General features: G+C 26.4%; 2 protein-coding genes across 2 annotated transcripts in view; one reads left to right on the top strand and one right to left on the bottom strand.

Moving 5' to 3' along the window:
- Window positions 1-18,151, top strand: part of LOC117177422 — a 22,270-nt gene extending 4,119 nt beyond the window's left edge. Inside the window, exons 2-5 of the mRNA XM_033368094.1 lie at window positions 5,933-6,118; window positions 8,885-9,002; window positions 13,852-13,956; window positions 17,713-18,151. Of these exons, the coding sequence (XP_033223985.1) occupies window positions 5,933-6,118; window positions 8,885-9,002; window positions 13,852-13,956; window positions 17,713-18,000 (697 nt within the window). The 3' untranslated portion in view covers window positions 18,001-18,151. The remainder of the gene's footprint in view (window positions 1-5,932; window positions 6,119-8,884; window positions 9,003-13,851; window positions 13,957-17,712) is intronic.
- The window catches only part of LOC117177421, a 164,437-nt gene that overhangs the window by 116,933 nt on the left and 27,622 nt on the right, over window positions 1-19,882 (bottom strand). The gene's annotated exons all lie outside the window — the stretch shown is intronic.

Genomic DNA, 19,882 nt, shown 5'->3' on the forward strand with positions numbered 1-19,882 from the left:
GGATAAGATTGTAAAAAATATATAGATGTAAACGGAAAGATTGTAAGGAATGGAAGTCATGTAAACCCTTAGGGGACACATTATGAATAAAGAAGAAATATTAAATTGCCATGCCATTATGTTGAATTTTCCATAAACCAGTGAAATTTTAAGCAACATGTTACGTTTTAACCAAATAGTAAAATTTTAAAAATATCGATTTTTATAAAAATGGAATATGAATCGTTCAAAAATTAAGTAACAAGATTTTTTTGTATTTGAATAGAGACGACAATAAAATAGTTTGGAAGTTAAAAATAATGCAACAACATAAGCAAGCGAAAAAGGCGTTATGTAATATATAAACAATCCAGTAATTAAATTTTCAGTTGATTTTCCAATCAAGGAAATGAATTTTCGACCAAAAATTATGTATTTTAAAAAATACATTAATTTTTGAGAAAATAGTTCAACGTGACCGGAATATTGAATTTCTAACCAAATAGTTGAAGTTTGGCCCAAAAAATGAAGAACTATTAAAAAAGATTGGTTTTCTACCAAAAATGAAATAGTTATGTTTTCAGTATAAAAATCCGTTCTCAACAAATAGATTAATTTAAATGAAAGTAATTAATTTTCAAGAAAAGATGCATTTTTCCTGAAGTAGATTAATATTCTACCACAAAAAAAGAACGAATTTTCCACCAAATAGATGAATTTTCAAGAAAAAATTCAACTTTTAACCAAAAGTAACAAAAAATTCAGAAATGTCTACGACAAGAGATACATTTTTAAACTAAGAAGACAAATTTTTAACAAGAGGGTTGAGTCATCAACGAGAAAGTTAATTTATGATCCAGTAATTGAATTAATTGATTGAACATAATAAAACTTAATTAATTAATTGATAATAAATTTTTTTCTAAGCATAAGATGATTTCTCAACTAAGAGAATCATAAAATAAAAGAATTATAATATCACACGTTTGTACGACACATTTTCTTTTATAAATATAAGTTTATTAAGGTTTTATTTTCGTTTTATTATAGAATTTATGTGAAGGTTCACTCCCAAAGTTTATAAAATCTTCGGAAGATTTTATGGGAGTGTAGGCGGGGGAGGGGGGCGATTAAGTCGTGCGGTATCTCAAATGGGAAAAGGGTAAGATGAAAATTTCAGTTTTAAGTTCCTTGACTATCCGGAATTTCCTGGCTTGTAGCAATCGTGTAAATTTAATTTGATATTTCTACTCTGAAAAGTTTCATTTTATTTTTACGAGGAGAAAAGATTTTACATCATTGCTGTCTTGAATTCAGCTCTAATGGAGAATTTTTATGAGCGAATTTTCCAGTAAAAATAAATAAAGCATTAAAATGTAAACAATTTTTTGTCTATAAGATACTATAGGTTAAATCGCCCCCCCCCCCCCACCCACACAAAATAATAGATAACTTCATTAGAAATTCCGGGAAAAAATCTTCCAGTAGAAAAAGGAGTTTTTGGTTATTCTTGAATACCCTGAATCTAAAAAAGGCTTATCGCAAAATAAACAATAATTATTGAATTTTTGATCGAAATATAGGAACTAAATTTCAAGTTGGAAGTCAAAATGATAAAAAAAAATCATGAATCAATTTTTAAATCTTAGAAATTTATAATAAACATGTATTCCTAAAATAACTAGACGCCCATTACGTTTTTTGTAAGGTTAAGAAAAAATAAATTAACAACTATGTAAACGATGAGTTGCCATTTAAAGAATAATTAATCTTGTATGTCATAGTATCTATTATCTAAAATAATCAAATAAAAGTTGAATTCTCAAGAAAAAAAGATGCAGCCTTAACAGGTAATGAAATAGTTAATACTTTAACTAAAAAATATGTATCTTTTAGATTAAAAAAAAAAATTACAAAAAAGTCGAATTTACTACAAAATAGTTGAATCCCAAACAAAATAGATTAATGTTCAAGCAAACAGTGGTCTTTTCAGCCAAACAACTAAAAAGATGAAATTTCTACGAAGAGAAATAATATTCAATTAAAAAAATATTTTAGACAAAGTACATGAATTTTTTACCAAACAGTTTTTCCCAGTGAGTGGCCACCGTGCTAAAAAAATTATCAACATCATTTTTACGACTGATTTAAGAATGAATGGGGAAGAGACTCAGTAGATTAGGTGGTGTTTGGTAAGTCACTTTGCGCTCATTTATTGGAAATATTTCTTTTTTATTTCATCAATTGAATTGCTATTTCTATAAAACTATGAAGACATTCTATGAATTTGTCTTGGCATTTATAGGTTAAATCCCCCCCCCCCCCACACACACATAAAATAATAGATACCTTCACTGAAAATCCCGGGAAAAAACCTTTCAGTAGAAAAAGGAGTTTTTGGTTATTCTTGAATAATCTCAATCTAAAAGAGGCTTATCGTAAAATAAATAATAATTATTGAAATTTCAATCGAAATATAGGAACTAAATTTCAAAAGTCAAAATGATAAAAAATAAAGAAATCATTTTTTATATCTTAAAACTTTATAAGAAACATAAATTCCTCAAATAACTAGACGCCCTTGAAGTTTTCTGTAAGGTTAAGAAGTAATAAATTAACAACTATCTAAACGATGAGTTGCCATCTAAAGAATCATTAATCTTTTACGGCATAGTATCTATTATCTAAAATAATTTTAAAGAATTTGAATTTTTAAGAAAAAAATATAAAGCCTGGCAAAACAATGAAATCGTTAATACTTTACCTAAAAAATATTTGTATTTTAGATTTTTAAAAAATTTAACAAAGAAATCGAATTTCCAACAAAATAGTTCAATCCTCAAACAAAATAGATTAATGTTCAAGCAAACAATTGTATTTTTATCCAAAAAACTAGAAAGATGAAATTTCTACGAAGAGAAGTAATATTCAACCCAAAAAATAGTTTAGACAAAGTACATAAACTTTTTACCAAACAGTTTTTCCCAGTCAGTGGCGACCCTGCTAGAAGAAACATGAAAAGAATTTTTACGACAGATATAAGAATGAACGGGGTAGAGGTTCAGTAGAGTAAGTAGTGTTTGGTAAGCCACGTTGCGCTCTTCTATTAAAAATATTTCTTTATTTCAGAACTTTAATTTTTTTTAATCTATTAAGATATCCAATGGATTTTTTACCAAATAGTTAGGCTTTTGATTAAAAAAAGACCAATAGAATCATTAAACTTTTAGTTTTAAAAAAATGAGTTTTTAACTGAAAAATATGAATTTTTCAACAAATTAATTCACTTTTCAGTCAAGTAAAAGAGTCTTTAACAAACAAACAAATTTTGAACAAAGCAGTTCAACTTTCTTCCAAATAGTGAAATTTTCAACTAAGAAAGACTCATTTATAACCCCAATTAGAATATTTAAATTTTCATTTCAAGAAATTAATTTTCAACTGCAAAAAGAACGAATTTTCAATCAAAGAGATGACTTTTTAACTAAAACTGTAAATCTTAAACAAAGAATCAAAAATTATTATCAAACAAGCAGTTGAATTTACAATAACAAAAGAAGAATTTTCAACCGAGAAGATTAATCCTTTACCAAAAAAACGACTTTTTTTAAATACATGAATTATCAACCAAATAGCTGAATTTTCAGCAATATAAAAATATTATATTTTCAACCAAAAATGGAAAAATTAAATTTTTATTAAAAACTATTGATTTTCAACCAAAAAATAAAAAATGTTAACCAAAGAGATAAATGTTCAACCAAGAAGGTTAATTTTTACCCAAAAAAGACAAGTTTAAAAAGAATACATTCATTATGAAAAAAGTGAATTTCTTAACTACAAATGAAATAGTTAAATTTTCATTTAAAAAAAAAATTAATTTTTCCAAAAAGGAAACGAATTTTCAAAAAAGCTGTTAAATTTTAAACCAAAAAGATGAATCTTTACAAAAAAATGAATTTCAACAAATCTGTTTCATGTTCAGGCAAATAGTTGAATTTTCAACCAAAAACTATTTTTATTTTGAATAAAAAATAGTTAAATTCAACCAAAAATACGATTTTTCAACAAAATAGCTGAATCCTCAACGAAAACAGATTGATTTTCAAACAAGAAGATTTATTTTCTGCCTAAAAAGACGAGTTTTCAAAAAAAGGTGACTTTTCGACCAAATAATTTAATTTTCAACTAAAAAGATAATTTTCAACCAAAAATTAAGTAGTTAAGTTATTAGTTTATAAATTAAGTTTTAACCAAAGAGATAAATCTTTAACAAAAAAAAAAAAATTTTCTAACAAGGAGTTAGATTAGTTGAAATAAATAAATAGTTGAATTTTCAACAAAAAATGTCATAGTAGATATTTCAATTAAAAAATATTTTTATTTTGAATAAAAAACAGTTAAAATCGAACAAAAAAGACGAATTTTCAACCATATATTTTAATTGTTAAGTAAAAAAGGTACATTTGCATCTAAAAAATTGTATTTTTAACCAAAAAAAAAACATTTCTACCAAAAGATATATTTTTAAACCCAAAACAAGCAATGAGGAAAATATTTTTGATAAATCATAAAAATCGGTATCTTAACTTAGGAATTAATACCTAATATATGCAGAGTGAAACTTTTGTTTCAAAAGTGCCAATTTCCAATAGAAAACACTTTGAAATTTTATTATTTTTATTTATTTTTATTTTTTTATAAGAAAACCGATTCCCTGTGAAAACCATAAATAAAGCCTAAAACTGTTTAAAAATTAAAAACCTTGGAAGTGTAATTATTTTTGTTTGAAAATATCAAGTTTTGTTTTCAAACGCTCACGTATCCTTAAACTATTAAAAATGACGAACCCTAAAAATCTAAGAATATTGGATTATTATCATTTTTTTTTAATTCGAAGTCTTTATGATGATTTGTATGTAAAATTGCTAATTTCCGGTGAAAAATACTAATAAAACCGTAAGTTTTTTTAAATTTGGATTCTTCTTCGAAACTTTATGATTTTATATTAAAATGACTTTTTTATACACTAATTTCCAGCGAAAAGACGTATTAATTAATAATAATTTAGTAAACAATTGAAAAGTTTCTAATTAACTAAGCAAGAGTATTACTTCAAGTAATAAAAATCCATTAACGTTTTCAGCGACAATGATCACAAAATTTCCTAAATATATCATTACTCCACTTTCTTTAGACTTTTTCACTTATATTAAAAAATTATTCAAAGTTTGATCCTGTACCAACCCTATCGGATCCTATCAAAATCTATTCAATCCGATCCAATCCTATTCTATTTAATCCTATTCGATCATATATGTTTCTATCCTAATATATCCAATCCTGTCCCAATGTATTTGATTCTATATGACCCTATCCAACTCGATACGATACGATCCCATCCGATCCTATCCATTCTTGTCCGATCCTGTCCGATTCTATCCATGGTTTATTATTTCTTTTTATTCATTTTTCCTTTTCGTTCATATTCTATCCTATCCGATTCTATCAAATCTTATCTGAATCCTCGCCCCCACCCGATCCTGTCCGATTCTATTCGATTCTACCTGATTTTATCCGATTCTACCCAATCCTATTCGTTCCTATCCGTTAATATTCGTCCATATACGATGTAATCTCAACCTATTCTATCCATTTCTATCTGATTCTATTCTATCCTACCTGCATTTTCGGGAGTTTTCATAATAAATTAAGGAAATCGAATTTGAATAAAAGGAATTTGACGAATTTTATAAGGATGATAACAAGTATTGACTGATTTTTAAAAACGGGAAGACTTTTAATGCAATTTTTTTAATGCCGGGACTTCAAGTTTTCTGCCAATTCGTGAATCAACCTAATAGTTTTATTGCTGGAATTTTTTTCAAATTGATTTTATTCTTATTAATAAGCATTACAATTTTTATGGGTAATTTTGTATTTTTTCAAATAGGTACCTAGTTAACGAACATAATGGAAACGAAAATTATCATCAAGGAAATAATCCCTACGATAACTACAGACCACAGTATCAAGGATCTTATGTTCAAGGAAATGGGCCCATAAGACCACCATTTAATGGCCTAAATAGAGAAGAAATTCTGGTGGGACCTGGTGGTCCAACAGGCATCGTCAACAGGTAGAAAAAGCAAAGTCCAACTAATGTTTTACAAATTAACGTATTTTCTTATTTATATGGTCCATTAGTATAAAGTATTCGTGAAAATTAGTGGAATAAATAGATTATATATCTTTACTGGTTTATACGAGTATTGATATTACGGATTATAAAACACTGCTAATATGGATATTAATACTTAGATAATAGGATGGGTCGAAAAAACAAAATTATGAAAATTTAAATTGGTGCAAAGGTTTGATATTTTTAGGTATGTTAATTTTTCTATAGTTCTGGAGATCGTAAACCTTTCTCTAGGCTTTAATTTATGTTTATTGAACTCCGGATTTTAAAAAAAAACATTTAAAAATATGCAGAAATGACGAGATCATTTATTTAGCTGTTTAAAGCTCTCCTACTTGTGAAAATACATCAGAACAAAAATGAGTAAGTCTGGGAAATCATAAATGTAAACACATTGCATTTTTAAAATCTAAGTTTTTTATTTTTGTACATTATCTTTTTTCGGCCGACTCTAAATGAAATTTGTGACATCTGGCGACTTTTTGAAGATAAAAATGAACAATGAAATAAATTTAATTTAACAAAAATTTCCAGACTTATCTTATTTTTCCTGTTGATTACTTTTTTTTAATCAGAGATCAATTAAACATAAATTACGGCATAGAGAACGACAAATAAACATCTATAGAGATACATACAAAAATTTGACATAGAATACATGTTTTACATATGGTTAATATACAAAATTTACGAATAAAAATCTGAAAACAATGGAAATAATCATTTTTGAACGCGCAAGTTGGAAGCATTTATCATGTGACACCAAATTAATTATACTTTTTCAGGGTTTTTATGAGGGTGGTCCTAACATGCATTGGAATTTTTTTTCAAATTTGCATTCATATCACCCGAAAATTTTTTTAAATTCACACAAAAATAAATCCGTTTTTTTTTGTTTAAAAAAATTATATTTATAGATAGCGCCAGCCCCCTGAAGCTTAACACGTATTTTCCATAAGACAAAAAAGACGTTTCTGTAAATTTTATTCAGAAATGTCAATTTTTGTTTAATCGAACTGAAACACAACATTTCTTCTCACAATTAGCTATAGAATATAAATAAAATGTTACTTTTTAAATATCACCCCCATAAGTCTGTTTTATAGTTTCCCAAAGAAATCTCATAAGTGAAAAAATAGGTTTTGCGAATTCTTAGCGCTAATTGTGATTTTTTGCGGTTTTTAAAAATACAAATTGTTTTTAATACAAGAAACACCACATTTTTACTGATAATTAGATGTTAAAATAAATTTATTAGATATTTTATTATTGTTTTTAGCAATTTTCTCTTAGAATACAGATAGAAAAACGCGGTTTTTTATTTATTTATTTAAACAAATGGTTTATTTTAGTAATTTTATCTTAAAATAGAGATAGAGACTCGCGTGGAGTGATTTATTATTTAATTTAATACAGCAAATATAATTGTTTAAAGAATATATTATTGATTATAGCTATCTTATTTTTTATTAATACATAATAGTTGCCTTTTTCAGATTTCTGATCTATTTTTTTATTAGAGTGAAGTAGTATTTATTCGAGTTAACAAAAATAATTTTATAAGCAAATTATTTTTTTTAGTAATTTTCTCTTAGCATAGAGATAGTAAGTTGTGTTTTTTCGGAGTTTTTCCACTTTGTATTCAATATTTAATAAGAGTGGGGCAATGGTTTTATAATTTTAACAAAAAGAATTGTGTAAACAATTTATTATTATTGTTAATAATATTATCCACGTATAATGCTATAAGTTGCGGTTTTTCACAGAATTTCAACTGCTTATCTAATTTTAACTTTAAGTGATTTATAATTTAATTTAACATATCAAAAATGATTATTTAAACAAATTTCTATTGCTTTTTAGCTATTAAAAAAAGTACAAAACTACTTAAAACATGAATCTTGATGAGGTTCACTTATTATTTGTTTAAAACTAAAAAGCCGAAGAAAAACTAAAGGCTTCCAAAAGAAACAGCTTTCAAACATTGTTGATATTCAATATTATTATTAATAATAATTATTCATTTTAACTATTAATAATTTAACTCACTTCAATTGAAAATTGAGTAAACTGTGGATATTTTTTAAAAAGCGTGACTTTCTATCAATATTCTAAAATTAAATGGCTAAAAACTGTATTAAATTTCTTATAAAATTTATTAAAATATCTTATTATCAGTACAAAGTAGTCTTTCACGTATTAGAAACAATTTGTATTTTTTTTTAATTCAAAAAAAAATCGTAATTAGCCCCAAAAACTTACAGAACCTATTTTTTCACTTGTGAGTTGTCTTTTAGGACCCTATAAAACATACTTAAGAGGGTGATATTTTAAAAGTAGTATTTTATTTTTATTTTATGGCTATTTTAGACGAGAAATATTAAGTTTTAACTCAATCCAGCTAATATCGATGATTCTGAATGAAATTAAAAAAAAACATGTTATGGGAAAAATACGCGTTAAACTTCATGGAGCTTGCGCCACCTCTAAAAACCTTTTTCCAAAATAAGAAAAAGGATTAATTTTTTTATTGATTCGAACAAATTTCCATTTGATATGCATAAAAATTCAACAATAGAAAATTCCCTAATTTTGTTTTTCGGCCCATCCCATTGGGTAATGTAAATTTGAATAATTTTTTAAGTAATGAAATTTATATTTATTTTATCTCAAAAACAATTGTAAAAAATGCATATTTTTTAGGCCAAATGGTAGTGGAGTGAAGGGTGATTTATACGAACCAGGTGGTCCCCATTATCAAGACTTCGAAACTTGCAAATGTGGCTATAGTTTCAACTGTCCCTCCACTGGTTTGAGTTTCGTAAGTTTTTATCAATTTTTTCTACGACACATTTTCTGACTATAACTCCAGACAATGTGGCTTACGACCTAATGTCTAAATGATATCAGCATCCAGCTTATACTGACAATCTATTACGTGACCCGACTACAAGATTCCAAATGGATTTTTCATTGATCAAATTATTTCTTTCGTATCCCTGCAAAGTTTATAATTAAAAATTCTTAAAAAATAAATAGAATAATTTTTTAGTTCAACGCTTAATTTCATTCGAAATTATATCACAATGACTTAAATATTAATGAATACAGACTTCGCAGTACAAAATACTCTCAAAATATTCGAAATAGGACGATTTTTCACGAAAATAGGGTACTAATAGAGGAATAAATTCTTTTTAATGATATTATTGTGAGTAAAATATTGAAATCAATGGAAAATGCTTTAAATTCTTTAGATTTAAATTCGAAATATATGGTATTTTAGGAAATAGGTTAATTTATAACCAAATAAAGGTATTTTCAATCAAAAAGATTAATCTTTATTCAGAAAGATTATTGTTTGCCAAAGAGGTGCATTTTCAACAAAATACATGTATTTTCAAACAAATCGTTGAATTTTTGTCTAAGAAAGATAAATTTTTAATCAAGAACAGTATTGTTGAGTTTTCTTCAGTTAAAAAGAATAACTTTTGATTAAGAAGAAAAACGAATTTTAAACAAAATAAATCAATTTTTAACGATAAAGGTGAATTTTCAAACTAAAAAGATGAATATTCAAACAAACGATATTTTTTAACAAAGTAACCAAATACTTATCTGCTCTACAATATTTTTACATTTTTAGAACAAAAAGACGAATTTTCTATTTAAAAATTGGAAATTCTACCCAAAAAAAATGTTTAATAAAAGAGTTCAATTTTTAACAAGAAAGTTAATTTTAAACTAAATAGTAGAATTTTAAAACAAATTTTTAAATTTTTAAGCCAAAATAACAGATTTTCAAAAAAAAAATATTTTTAACCCAATACTTGAATTTTCTACCAAATTCTTAAATTTTCACGCTCAAAATATTCATTTTAAACAAAATTCAAGGGAAAAGTTGATCTTCAAAAAAACCTGAAAATATGAATTCTCAAGAAATTAGTTCAATTTTTTTTAATTGTTAAATTTCAAAGCAAAAAAGACTTTCTTTGTATAACAAAAATTAAACTTTTAACCTACAAATATTTATTTTCAACAAAATTCAGGAAGAAATTTAATTTGCATGAATTTTCTATGAAAACATGTTAATTGCAAGAAAATGGTTTAATTTTTTACTAAACTCTAATATTTTCAAGTAAAAGATACGAAGTTTTTATTTAAAAAATTGAACCTTTGACCTAAAAAGACGAATTTGCAACAAAATAGTTTAATTTTCACTCGAATATATGAATTTTCAATACGAAAATGACCGAACTGGCAAATTTTTTACAGAAGAAAAGTTAATTTCCAAACAAATAGTTGGAATCTCTACCAAAATATTTCAATTTTCTTACCAGAAAGAAGAATGTCAAACAAGACAGTTGAATTTTCGAAAAAAAAGACTAATTTTCATCTCGAAAATATGAATCTTGTATTAAAATTTTAATTCTTAACCAAATAGTTTAATTTCCGGCTAAAAAATATAAATTATCAATGAAAAAAATAATCTTTTGACCGACTAATTGAATTTTCATTCCCAGAAGACGATTTTTCTACAAAGCAGTCGAATTTTCAACCCGAAAATAAGAATTTTCAACAAAAAGCGTTAATTTTCCAGCAAATAGTTGACATTTCTACTAAAATAAAATTGAACTTTTTATCCAAAAAGATGAATGTCAAAGAAAGTTGTTAAATTTTTAATTAAAAAAAAAGATTAATTCTTAACAAAATGCGTATTGTTAAAAAAAATTACATTTTCAACAAAATAGCTTAATTTGTATCATATACATTTTTAACCAAACAAGATCAATTTTCAACCAAATGTTCGTATTTTGTAGAAAAAAGTTAATTTTTCAACAAAAAAATATATTCTCAATCAAAAATCTTATTATTTTCTTATTGGATTCTACTAAGTTAGCATTTAAGCAAACCCCTCCCCCCAAATTGGAAGTTTATTAAAAGAAAGAAATAAAAGGCTTTTTTCAAAAGGGGGAAATGATAGAAATTAAGGAAGAAGTGTGAAGTCTGAAAATAGTAAGTTACTATACTTAGATTTTTTTACATTGACTTTTTCTTTAATAATAGCCTATACTTTGATGTATTGTAACTCTTGGTGGCGGCCCTGCGGACTCAAACTCAAAAATAATTAGTGCATACAAAATCGCCAGACAATCAGCATATGTGACACTGCATTCTTTTTACATTCCAATTAAAAATTCACTATTGATGTAAAATCTTTAGCACCACTTTTCACACGTTTTATGAGTGACCGCACCTTTTCATGCCGGCTAAATAATTGCGTTCGCCTCAGCTGAATTTTTTTTCTCAATTCTAATGCAAAAAGAATGCAGTGTCTTAAATTTTACTTGTCGCGCACCATTGTATTCACTAACGATTTTCGAGTTGAAGTCCGCAAGGCCGCCATCTATTACATTAATAGAAAAAATTAAAGGGTCAAGAAGATTTTCCGAATTTTTAGTAATTTTTTAGGATGCTGTATCTCAGTGTAAAATAGTCGTATCAAGGTCTTAAAAAAAGAATTTTAAAGCTTTAGGTTTCTAGTTTTGAGACATCTTGGCAAAAATAATTCGGATTTTTTGTTGTAAATTTCAGCGGTATTTGCGTATAAATAGGGAAAAAGCTCGACAATTTGTTTTCATTTTAGCCATGATTAGGAAATTTTCAAGCGCAATAAACCTCTCAAGTGCAAGACCCTCCTCCCCCTCCCCCAAGTTTCCATTTCGAAAAATTTATTCTGCCCTCCCTGCCCCCCCCCCCTACGTCGCCCCTAATATGACCCAAAAATAGAAAAATAAACACTTTTACGTATTATTGTTAATTTTTAGCAATTTCTGTCGTTTTCATGAAAATAATTACCAGTTGACAGTTGACCAGTTGACAAATAATTGACCAGTTTCAATTTTCCAAATTGAAATGTAATTAGTAGTAATTGCTTGAAGTATTACATTTTTTTAACATTTTATTATTATTTAAACAATTAATTATTTTCCATTTACAAAATTTCTAAAAATTGAGCTATAGATGTCTAATTTTCTCTTAAATTGATATCCTAAACTACTTTTTGTTGAATAATTACATCATTTTAATACATTCCTTCTAATTTTTAACAAATAGAGATTTGCTTAAAAAACTGTAATTCCTGACCAAATAATTCTATTTATATTCAAAAAATATTAAATGCGTACTAAAACAGATGAAATTGGAATAAAAAATGACAAACATTTTTTTTTTGTTCAACTTTTATCCAGAAAAGATTTCAGTGCAATTTTCAACACCAAAATACACATTTTTAACAAAAGGTAAAGTTTCTACGAAATAGTTAAAATATTAACAAAACAGTAGAATTTTGTACGAATAATAATGACTATTTAACCAAATATTTTAATTTTCAACCAAACAGTTGCATCTTCATACAAAAATAAGAAATTTCTTGTAAACCATATGAATTTTCAATTTAAAAAAAAAGTCAACAGAAATAGTTCTCTTTTCATAACTAAAATATTAAATATAACGAAAATTAAATTTTCTTTTGAAATAGTTAGGTTTTCAACAAAAAAGCAGAACTTTTAGCAAAAAGTATGGCTTTCGAACAAAATTGTTGAATTTTCAAGCAAATCCTTGCATTTTTATCCAAGAAAGATGAAAATTCTACTAAAACAGGTGAATTTTAAATCAAGAAGACAAATTCTAAAAAAGAAGAGTAGAATTTTCGTCCAAAAATATTTAACTTGACTTTTCAACACAAAAATACGAACTTTAAACAAAAAGTAATTTTCCTAGCAAATAATTGAATTTTCAAAAAAACAGTTGCATTTTTATCCAAGAAAGATGGAATATTTCTAAAATTCCAAATATTTCCAAAAAGACGAATTCTTAACAAAGCAATTAATTTTGCAAGTAAAAAGGATGCTTTTTAAGAAAATTGTTAAATTTTCTACCAAATAATAAAATTTATAACTAGAAAGGTAATCTTCAGGAGTAAGTTTTTGCGAATTTAAAAAAATTACGTACATGAGTGAAGGACCCCTCCCCCCTTCCGTAATAAATCGTAAAAAAGGTCTCGACCCCCCCCCCCCTGAAATGTTACGTCATTTCAATACGGTCTCTTAAGGCCATGTGATGAATGGGTCACGTGACTAGATTTCCACCTTACCGACACTGTTTTGATTTCCTAACCTATTTCCACAGAAGCACAAGATCGAGTCGAAAAATTGGGACAATAAATAAGAAGCACTAAGAAATCTGTATCTGGTCCTAAATTTTAATAATTGTGAAAAAAATTTTTCTTGTCAATAATTTTTTTCTACGTGACCCACTCGTCCCATGACCTTAAGGTTCGGCTTTTAAAGCTGCCGTACGGTGGGAGAAAATTTGAATTTAACCAAGAGTTTCAAGACATTAAAGTAAAGGCACTGAATTAATTTCTAGACCTAAAAAATTAATAACTGAATTTATAATAGTATTGCATATTTAATAGCTAATATAGAGATGGGTATAAATTAATCATCAGAATGCCTTAACAGATGAAGCAATTTAGGAGCAGTATTTGCGGATTGCTCAATATGTGGAGTGGAAATCCGGGGCAGGTCCCCAAGGCACATACTGCACTCCATTGAAATTTGCCGTGAAAAATGGTAGGAATATATGAAACTGTTTTACGTCCCTAGGGCTCATGCTCGAAAGGTAAGCGGTACTGCTGTTACAACAGCAACAAGTTTCCTAGTCTGACGCCTGCAGGAAATCCCAGTCAGGTCTCCCACGCGTCTTATCCGGTAAGTGTGACTGAAGAGGCTTATACGCTTATAAGCTTATAGGCAGTAATTTACTATATGCTGTAGATTCAACAGCGCTGGATTTATCTTCTTGGCATATTATTCCAAATTTTACTTCATATTTTTCCGTCTTTATCTCTCAATTTCTGCACAAAAGTGAAGCATCAACCTTTTACAAAGCACCCTCCTCTTTGAAAAATGAGAACTGAAAAACCTTCATTCAAATGAGCATTTCAATATGAATGCAATAAAGCAATAGCATTTATGAAAGACTTTTCATAAAAGCAGAGTAATAACGGAATAGAAATGTAAAAAGAAACACAAAGACCATTGTTAAATTTCTCATTTTCTATACACCCAGAAAAAAGTTGGTTGGAGAAACAAAATTTTCGTTGAATCAACCTTAGAATATGTTTATTATATAGACAAAAAAATATTTGGTTGACCCAAGACAGTTTTTTGGTTAGTTAATTTTTTTTGATTATACTATATCTTTTGGTTAATACTAGCATATATTTTGGTTCGCCTAAATAAAACTTTCGATTAATCCAAGCAAAGAGTTTACTCGATACAAGAGAATATTTTAGTTAATTCAAATTATTTGAAATATAAATTGTGCTGGATCCTTTCTTAATTTAATAAAAAATATGCTCTCTTTCTTTTTATACAAACATCTATTCACGCAATCATACAGGCACACACAAAGATTCGAGTAATCTTACGTATTTTTCACATCATCACTTAATTCCAATTGTTTCTAAGTCACTTATTTTGATAAGGTTCACTGAAATCAAAAATTTTTATGTTTTTTTCGCGAAGCTACAAACTCTCGAACGTGGACTGTCATGTTGATTTTAAGTACGCGATCGTACCAAGTTGGCGAAAGTCAATCACTTTTAAGATGCTTTTAACGTAAAATTTTGGTCGACTCAGCCAAATATTTTTGTTGATTCTAATAAAATAGTCTATTCGATCATTTAGTAGATCCAACCAAAAAATTTGGTTAAATTAATCAAATATTTTCTAGCTTCGACAAAACGATTCAATCAGAAACTTTGATTGGTTGGACTAAACGAATTTGGTCAACAAACGAAAATATTGTGGAAATATGCAACATTTTTTTCTTAATGAATCAAATGCGGCCGACAAACCGATTTTGTTAAATGAAGAAAATTATTTTTCTGGGTTCACCTGGAAGAAGAATTTTGTTGAACCAAGAAAAATGTTTTTTTTTTACATAAGTTTTCGGTTGTTTGGACCAAATCTGCTGACAGATGGAGTATTTGGTTCATTCAGCAAAATATTTGATAAACCCAACAAAAGTTTTTTTTAGCTTACCAAATACTCCATCCAGCAAATGATTTGATTTCAACAACAACAAAAATTAATTGGGTGATCCAAATATTTCGTCATACATATAATAACCATATTCTATAGTTGAGCCAACAAAAAATTTTTATTCAGCCTCATTCTATTTTAAGTATGCTCAGTAAAAAAAACTAGGCACGACACATCTTAGTAGTTAATTACATTGTAAGAGATTTTTCATTGATATTTCCGAAAACTTACTAGAAGCTAATAATTCCAAAATATAGAAAATTTTACCCAAGAAAGTAAGACAAATTTTAGAAAAAAATTGGGAATTACAAATTAGGGAATTTTTCTAACAAACTGTAGGGAAAATTTCCTAAATATTTCGGAAATTTAAATAAATTTAGGGATCCTTTCTGTAGGCACAATTTTATAAGAAGTTCGGAGATTAACTTTATTTAAGAAAAATTGGTTTCCATACCTTAGTCAACAACTCTGTTTGAATGATTTTGAAATATTTTCTTTAATCACACAGCTATTTAAATTACTTACAAGGAAATAACTATTATCAGTTTTTTCTTCAACTTATATTATTATAAATTTTATAACATTCTTGACAAGATTAGAAAAGATTTTTAAATATTTCAGATAAGAGAAGAAAGATTTTTAATTTAAAAAAATGTTATTTGACAGGATTTTACAAAATATTAGGAAAAATTCGAACCTTTTTAAAAGATATTTAGGACTTTTGAAGTTTGGAAGAAATAAAAAATATTTGATACATGTTCGGGAATGTTTCAAAATTTTTAATTATTTTTAATATATTTAAAACCTCTTAAATTTCTAAAAATATTTTTAGGTGACTTACATTTTTCGGGAAATTTAAAAAAACATTCAAAAGGTAACAAATTTCCTTGAGATCTTCCAAATTGTCCTAGATATTTTAAGAAAATTTGTTTATTAACTTGAAACCTTTCAAAATTCTTTTAAAGCTTCTAAAGTTATGGTTTAAAATGTTTAATAAAAATTTGCATTTTTTAAAATATTTTACATTTTAAAGAAGTATTATCAGTTTGTTCTTAAACTTATAATATTATCATTTTGATAAGATTCTTAAAAAAATTACAAAAGATTTTTGAATATTTCAGATAAGCCAAAAAATAATCTTCATTTTTTTAAAATTTAGTCGACAGGATTTTACAAAATATTAGGAAAACTTCCAGCCTTTTCAAAAGATATTTAGAACTTTTAAAGTTTGGAAGAAATTAAAAAAATATTCGATACGTTTTGGGAAATGCTTTAAAATTTTTAATTATTTTTAATGTATTCAAAACCTCTTAAATTTCCAAGAATATTTTTAGCTGACTCGAAGATTTCTTGAAATTTTAAAAAATCATTCAAAATGTAAAAAATTTCTTTGAAATCTTCCAAATTGTCCTAGGTATTTTAAGAAAATTTGTTTATTCACTTGAAACATTTCAAAATTCTTTTCTAGCTTTTAAAGTTTTGGTTTGAAATCTTTTCAAAAAATCTGAATTTTGAAAAATCTTTTACAGTTTAATATTGTTTTTGAATCTCTTCAAATCTTATAAATGTTTCTTAAATTTTTTTTCATGTTTGAATCTTACCAAATTGAATCTTTTTTTTTTTAAACCTTATACTAATTAATCGTTAGAAAATTCTTTTTGTAATCCTTTCAAAATTTTCAAACCTTCTCATATTTTTAAATTATTAAATTTTTCACGTTTTTTTTAATTCTGAAAAATGGAAAAAATTGTCTTAAAATCATTTAGATTTTTCTTTAATAATTTTATAAATCTTTTTAAACCTTTGTAAATATTTTTAAATATTGTCTGAAAATTAATTTTCTAATTTTTTCATTTTCTTGAAACCTTACAAAATTCAAAAAATATCTTTCAAGTTTTAATTATTTTTAAATCGTTTGAAGATAGTTTGTCGTAAACCAATACACGCATTATTATAACAGGGTTTACGGGTCTAATTTTTCAAGCAATTTGTATTATTATCAAAGAATAACAAAAATTCTTGACGTATTTACAGACGGAAAAAATTTGATTAAAAAAATATTAATTCAAAGCACCATCTAGTCTGTAAAGACGTGAAGAAATTATGTTATTTTCTAATGATAATGCAGATTTTTTTTAAATTTCGAATCGCAACACCAAACATGATAATGCGTGTACTTCTGAAAAAGGATTCTTCTTTCGATCCCTCTAGTAGCTTAATTGGAATGCACCCGACCGGCAATCGAAAGTTTTTTAATTCGATTCCCAGCGGAGCAAAAGGAGATCTTTTTCAAAAAACACTTAATTTATAAATATATTCATATAATTTAAAAAATTGTATCGTAAATTATGTGTAAAATTTAAGTTGAATCACATTATATTTATAAAAGCGTGAATGAATAATACATTGATTTTCCAGGGAAGACCAAACAACGGTCCAGTGAACTTTTTACCCCACAATTATTACGGCAGACCCCAAGGCAATTTCCATGGCGATTACCAGAGTCATCAAGGCGGACATTATCGTCCAGGTGATATTAATTATGGCCGACCATACGGTGAGCGACCATACGGACACGACAGATACGAAAATCAACGACCTTTCAACCCTTATGATGAACCCAATTTTTACGCAAGGTCTTCAAATAAAAACCCAGCAAAAGATGACGTAAGCTCTACCAAAAAATCCAGCGAGAATAAATCTTAATTTGTTGATTTTCGCAGTTTGTTTTCCTCGTATGAACCAAAGAAAAATTGTATCAACGAATTTATAATCGTGAAAGAAATTATGAAAAAATCTAATATTGTACCCTTTTTACAAACTTCTTAAAAAACATTCTCATATATTTATTCCTAGGTTATTTCGTATTTAGTAAATGTGTAACTCATTTGTTTAAAATTTTATTTTAAAAATGTGCATGACAATATAAGCATAAAAATAATTTTTTATTTTATTTTACAAGTGTTTTAATTCCATTTTTTTCTATAATCCCATTCCTACACAAATATGTTGTACACCAGTGATGGGTAAGTTTTTTTTTGAGTTACCAGTTTAAGTTACTAGGTAAAGGAACTTCAAGTTACTTATAAATTTACTTTTTTCTCTTCCCTTAGTTTATCAATTAAAAATCAAAATAACTAAAATGATCATTCATAAAAGCCTAATTTAAAAATAAAATAGGCATTAGTTAAAGTATATAAAAAACACACAATATGTTTTGACCAGTGAAAAACAATGCATATTTGAAATAAAATCCAAATTGAGTAATAGTGAATTTCAAGTTAACTTTCTAGTGAGAAAATAGTTGAAAATACTTTTGCACGACTGTAGAAAAGAATGCTTTTAACTTTTTATATTTTTTAAACAAACAGTTGTATTTTTAACAAAAAATATGACATTTTTTATCGGAAAAAATTAATTTTCAACGAAAAAGAACACTTTTACACAAAAGAGTTGAATTTTCAGGACAAAAATTTAATTTTTATCTAAAAAGTGACTTGTCAACCAAATAGTTGGACTTTCTAGAAAATAGTTTAATTTTTAACAAAAGACATCATTTTTCTACCATATGAGTCAATTTTCTCAACAAAAATATAAACTTGCAAATAAAAAGTTAGTTTTTAAACCGAAAAATATGATTTTTTAACAAACTAGTTAAATTTCTAAAGACAATATAACTTTTAACCAAGTCGTTGAATCCTCTATCAAAATATTTAAAAAATTTTGACCAAAACAACAAGGTTGCAAATAATTAGTGAAATTTTTAACAAAATAGATAAATTCTAAACTAAAATTATGAATCTTCAGCCAAACAGCTGCAATTTTTACAAAGCAGTTCAACTTTCAACTAAGTAGTTAAATTTTCAATACAAATTTTCTTTACTTTTCAAACAAATGGTTGAATTTTCAACAAAATTAAATTTTAAGAAAATGGTTGATTTTTTTACGATTTTCAAACGAAAAAGACAAATTTTCAAGAACAGAGTAAAATTTCAAACAAAAAACTTAGTTTTCAGCCAAGTTATTGTTTTTTTACTACTAAAAAAATGAATTTGAAACAAAATAGATTCTCAAAAAAAAATGATTTTTCATTTTTTTAAACTTTAAATATCTAATCAGAAAAACTACATTTTTAACAAAATAATTCAATTTTAAACCAAACAGTTAAATTTTCACCCAGAAAAGTCAAATTTTTAAAAAAAATCTGAAATCTTTACAGACATTTTTTTACCAGAACAGATGAATTTTGAAACCAAAAATAAATATTTTCAAACCTAAAATAAACCTAAAATAACCAAAAAGGCAACTTTTCAACAAAAGAATCAAAGTTACAACACATAAGTTATTTCGCAAACAACTAGTTGGACTTTCGACCAAAATAGTTGTATTTTCAACCAAAATAGATAAATTCACAAAGAAAAATATAAGATCTCATATTATTTGAATTGAAAAACGCTGTTAAAAAAAATTTGCTAAATCCTCAACCAAAAGAGGGTCTCTTCCATTTGCAACTCTATGTGCTGTACCCAGAATAATCCTGTTGTAAAGACATTCAAGACTCAATATTCCGCGACCCCCTTGACGGCGT

The sequence above is a fragment of the Belonocnema kinseyi genome, chromosome 7, assembly GCF_010883055.1.
Source record: "Belonocnema kinseyi isolate 2016_QV_RU_SX_M_011 chromosome 7, B_treatae_v1, whole genome shotgun sequence".
Taxonomy (NCBI): Eukaryota; Metazoa; Arthropoda; class Insecta; order Hymenoptera; family Cynipidae; genus Belonocnema; species Belonocnema kinseyi.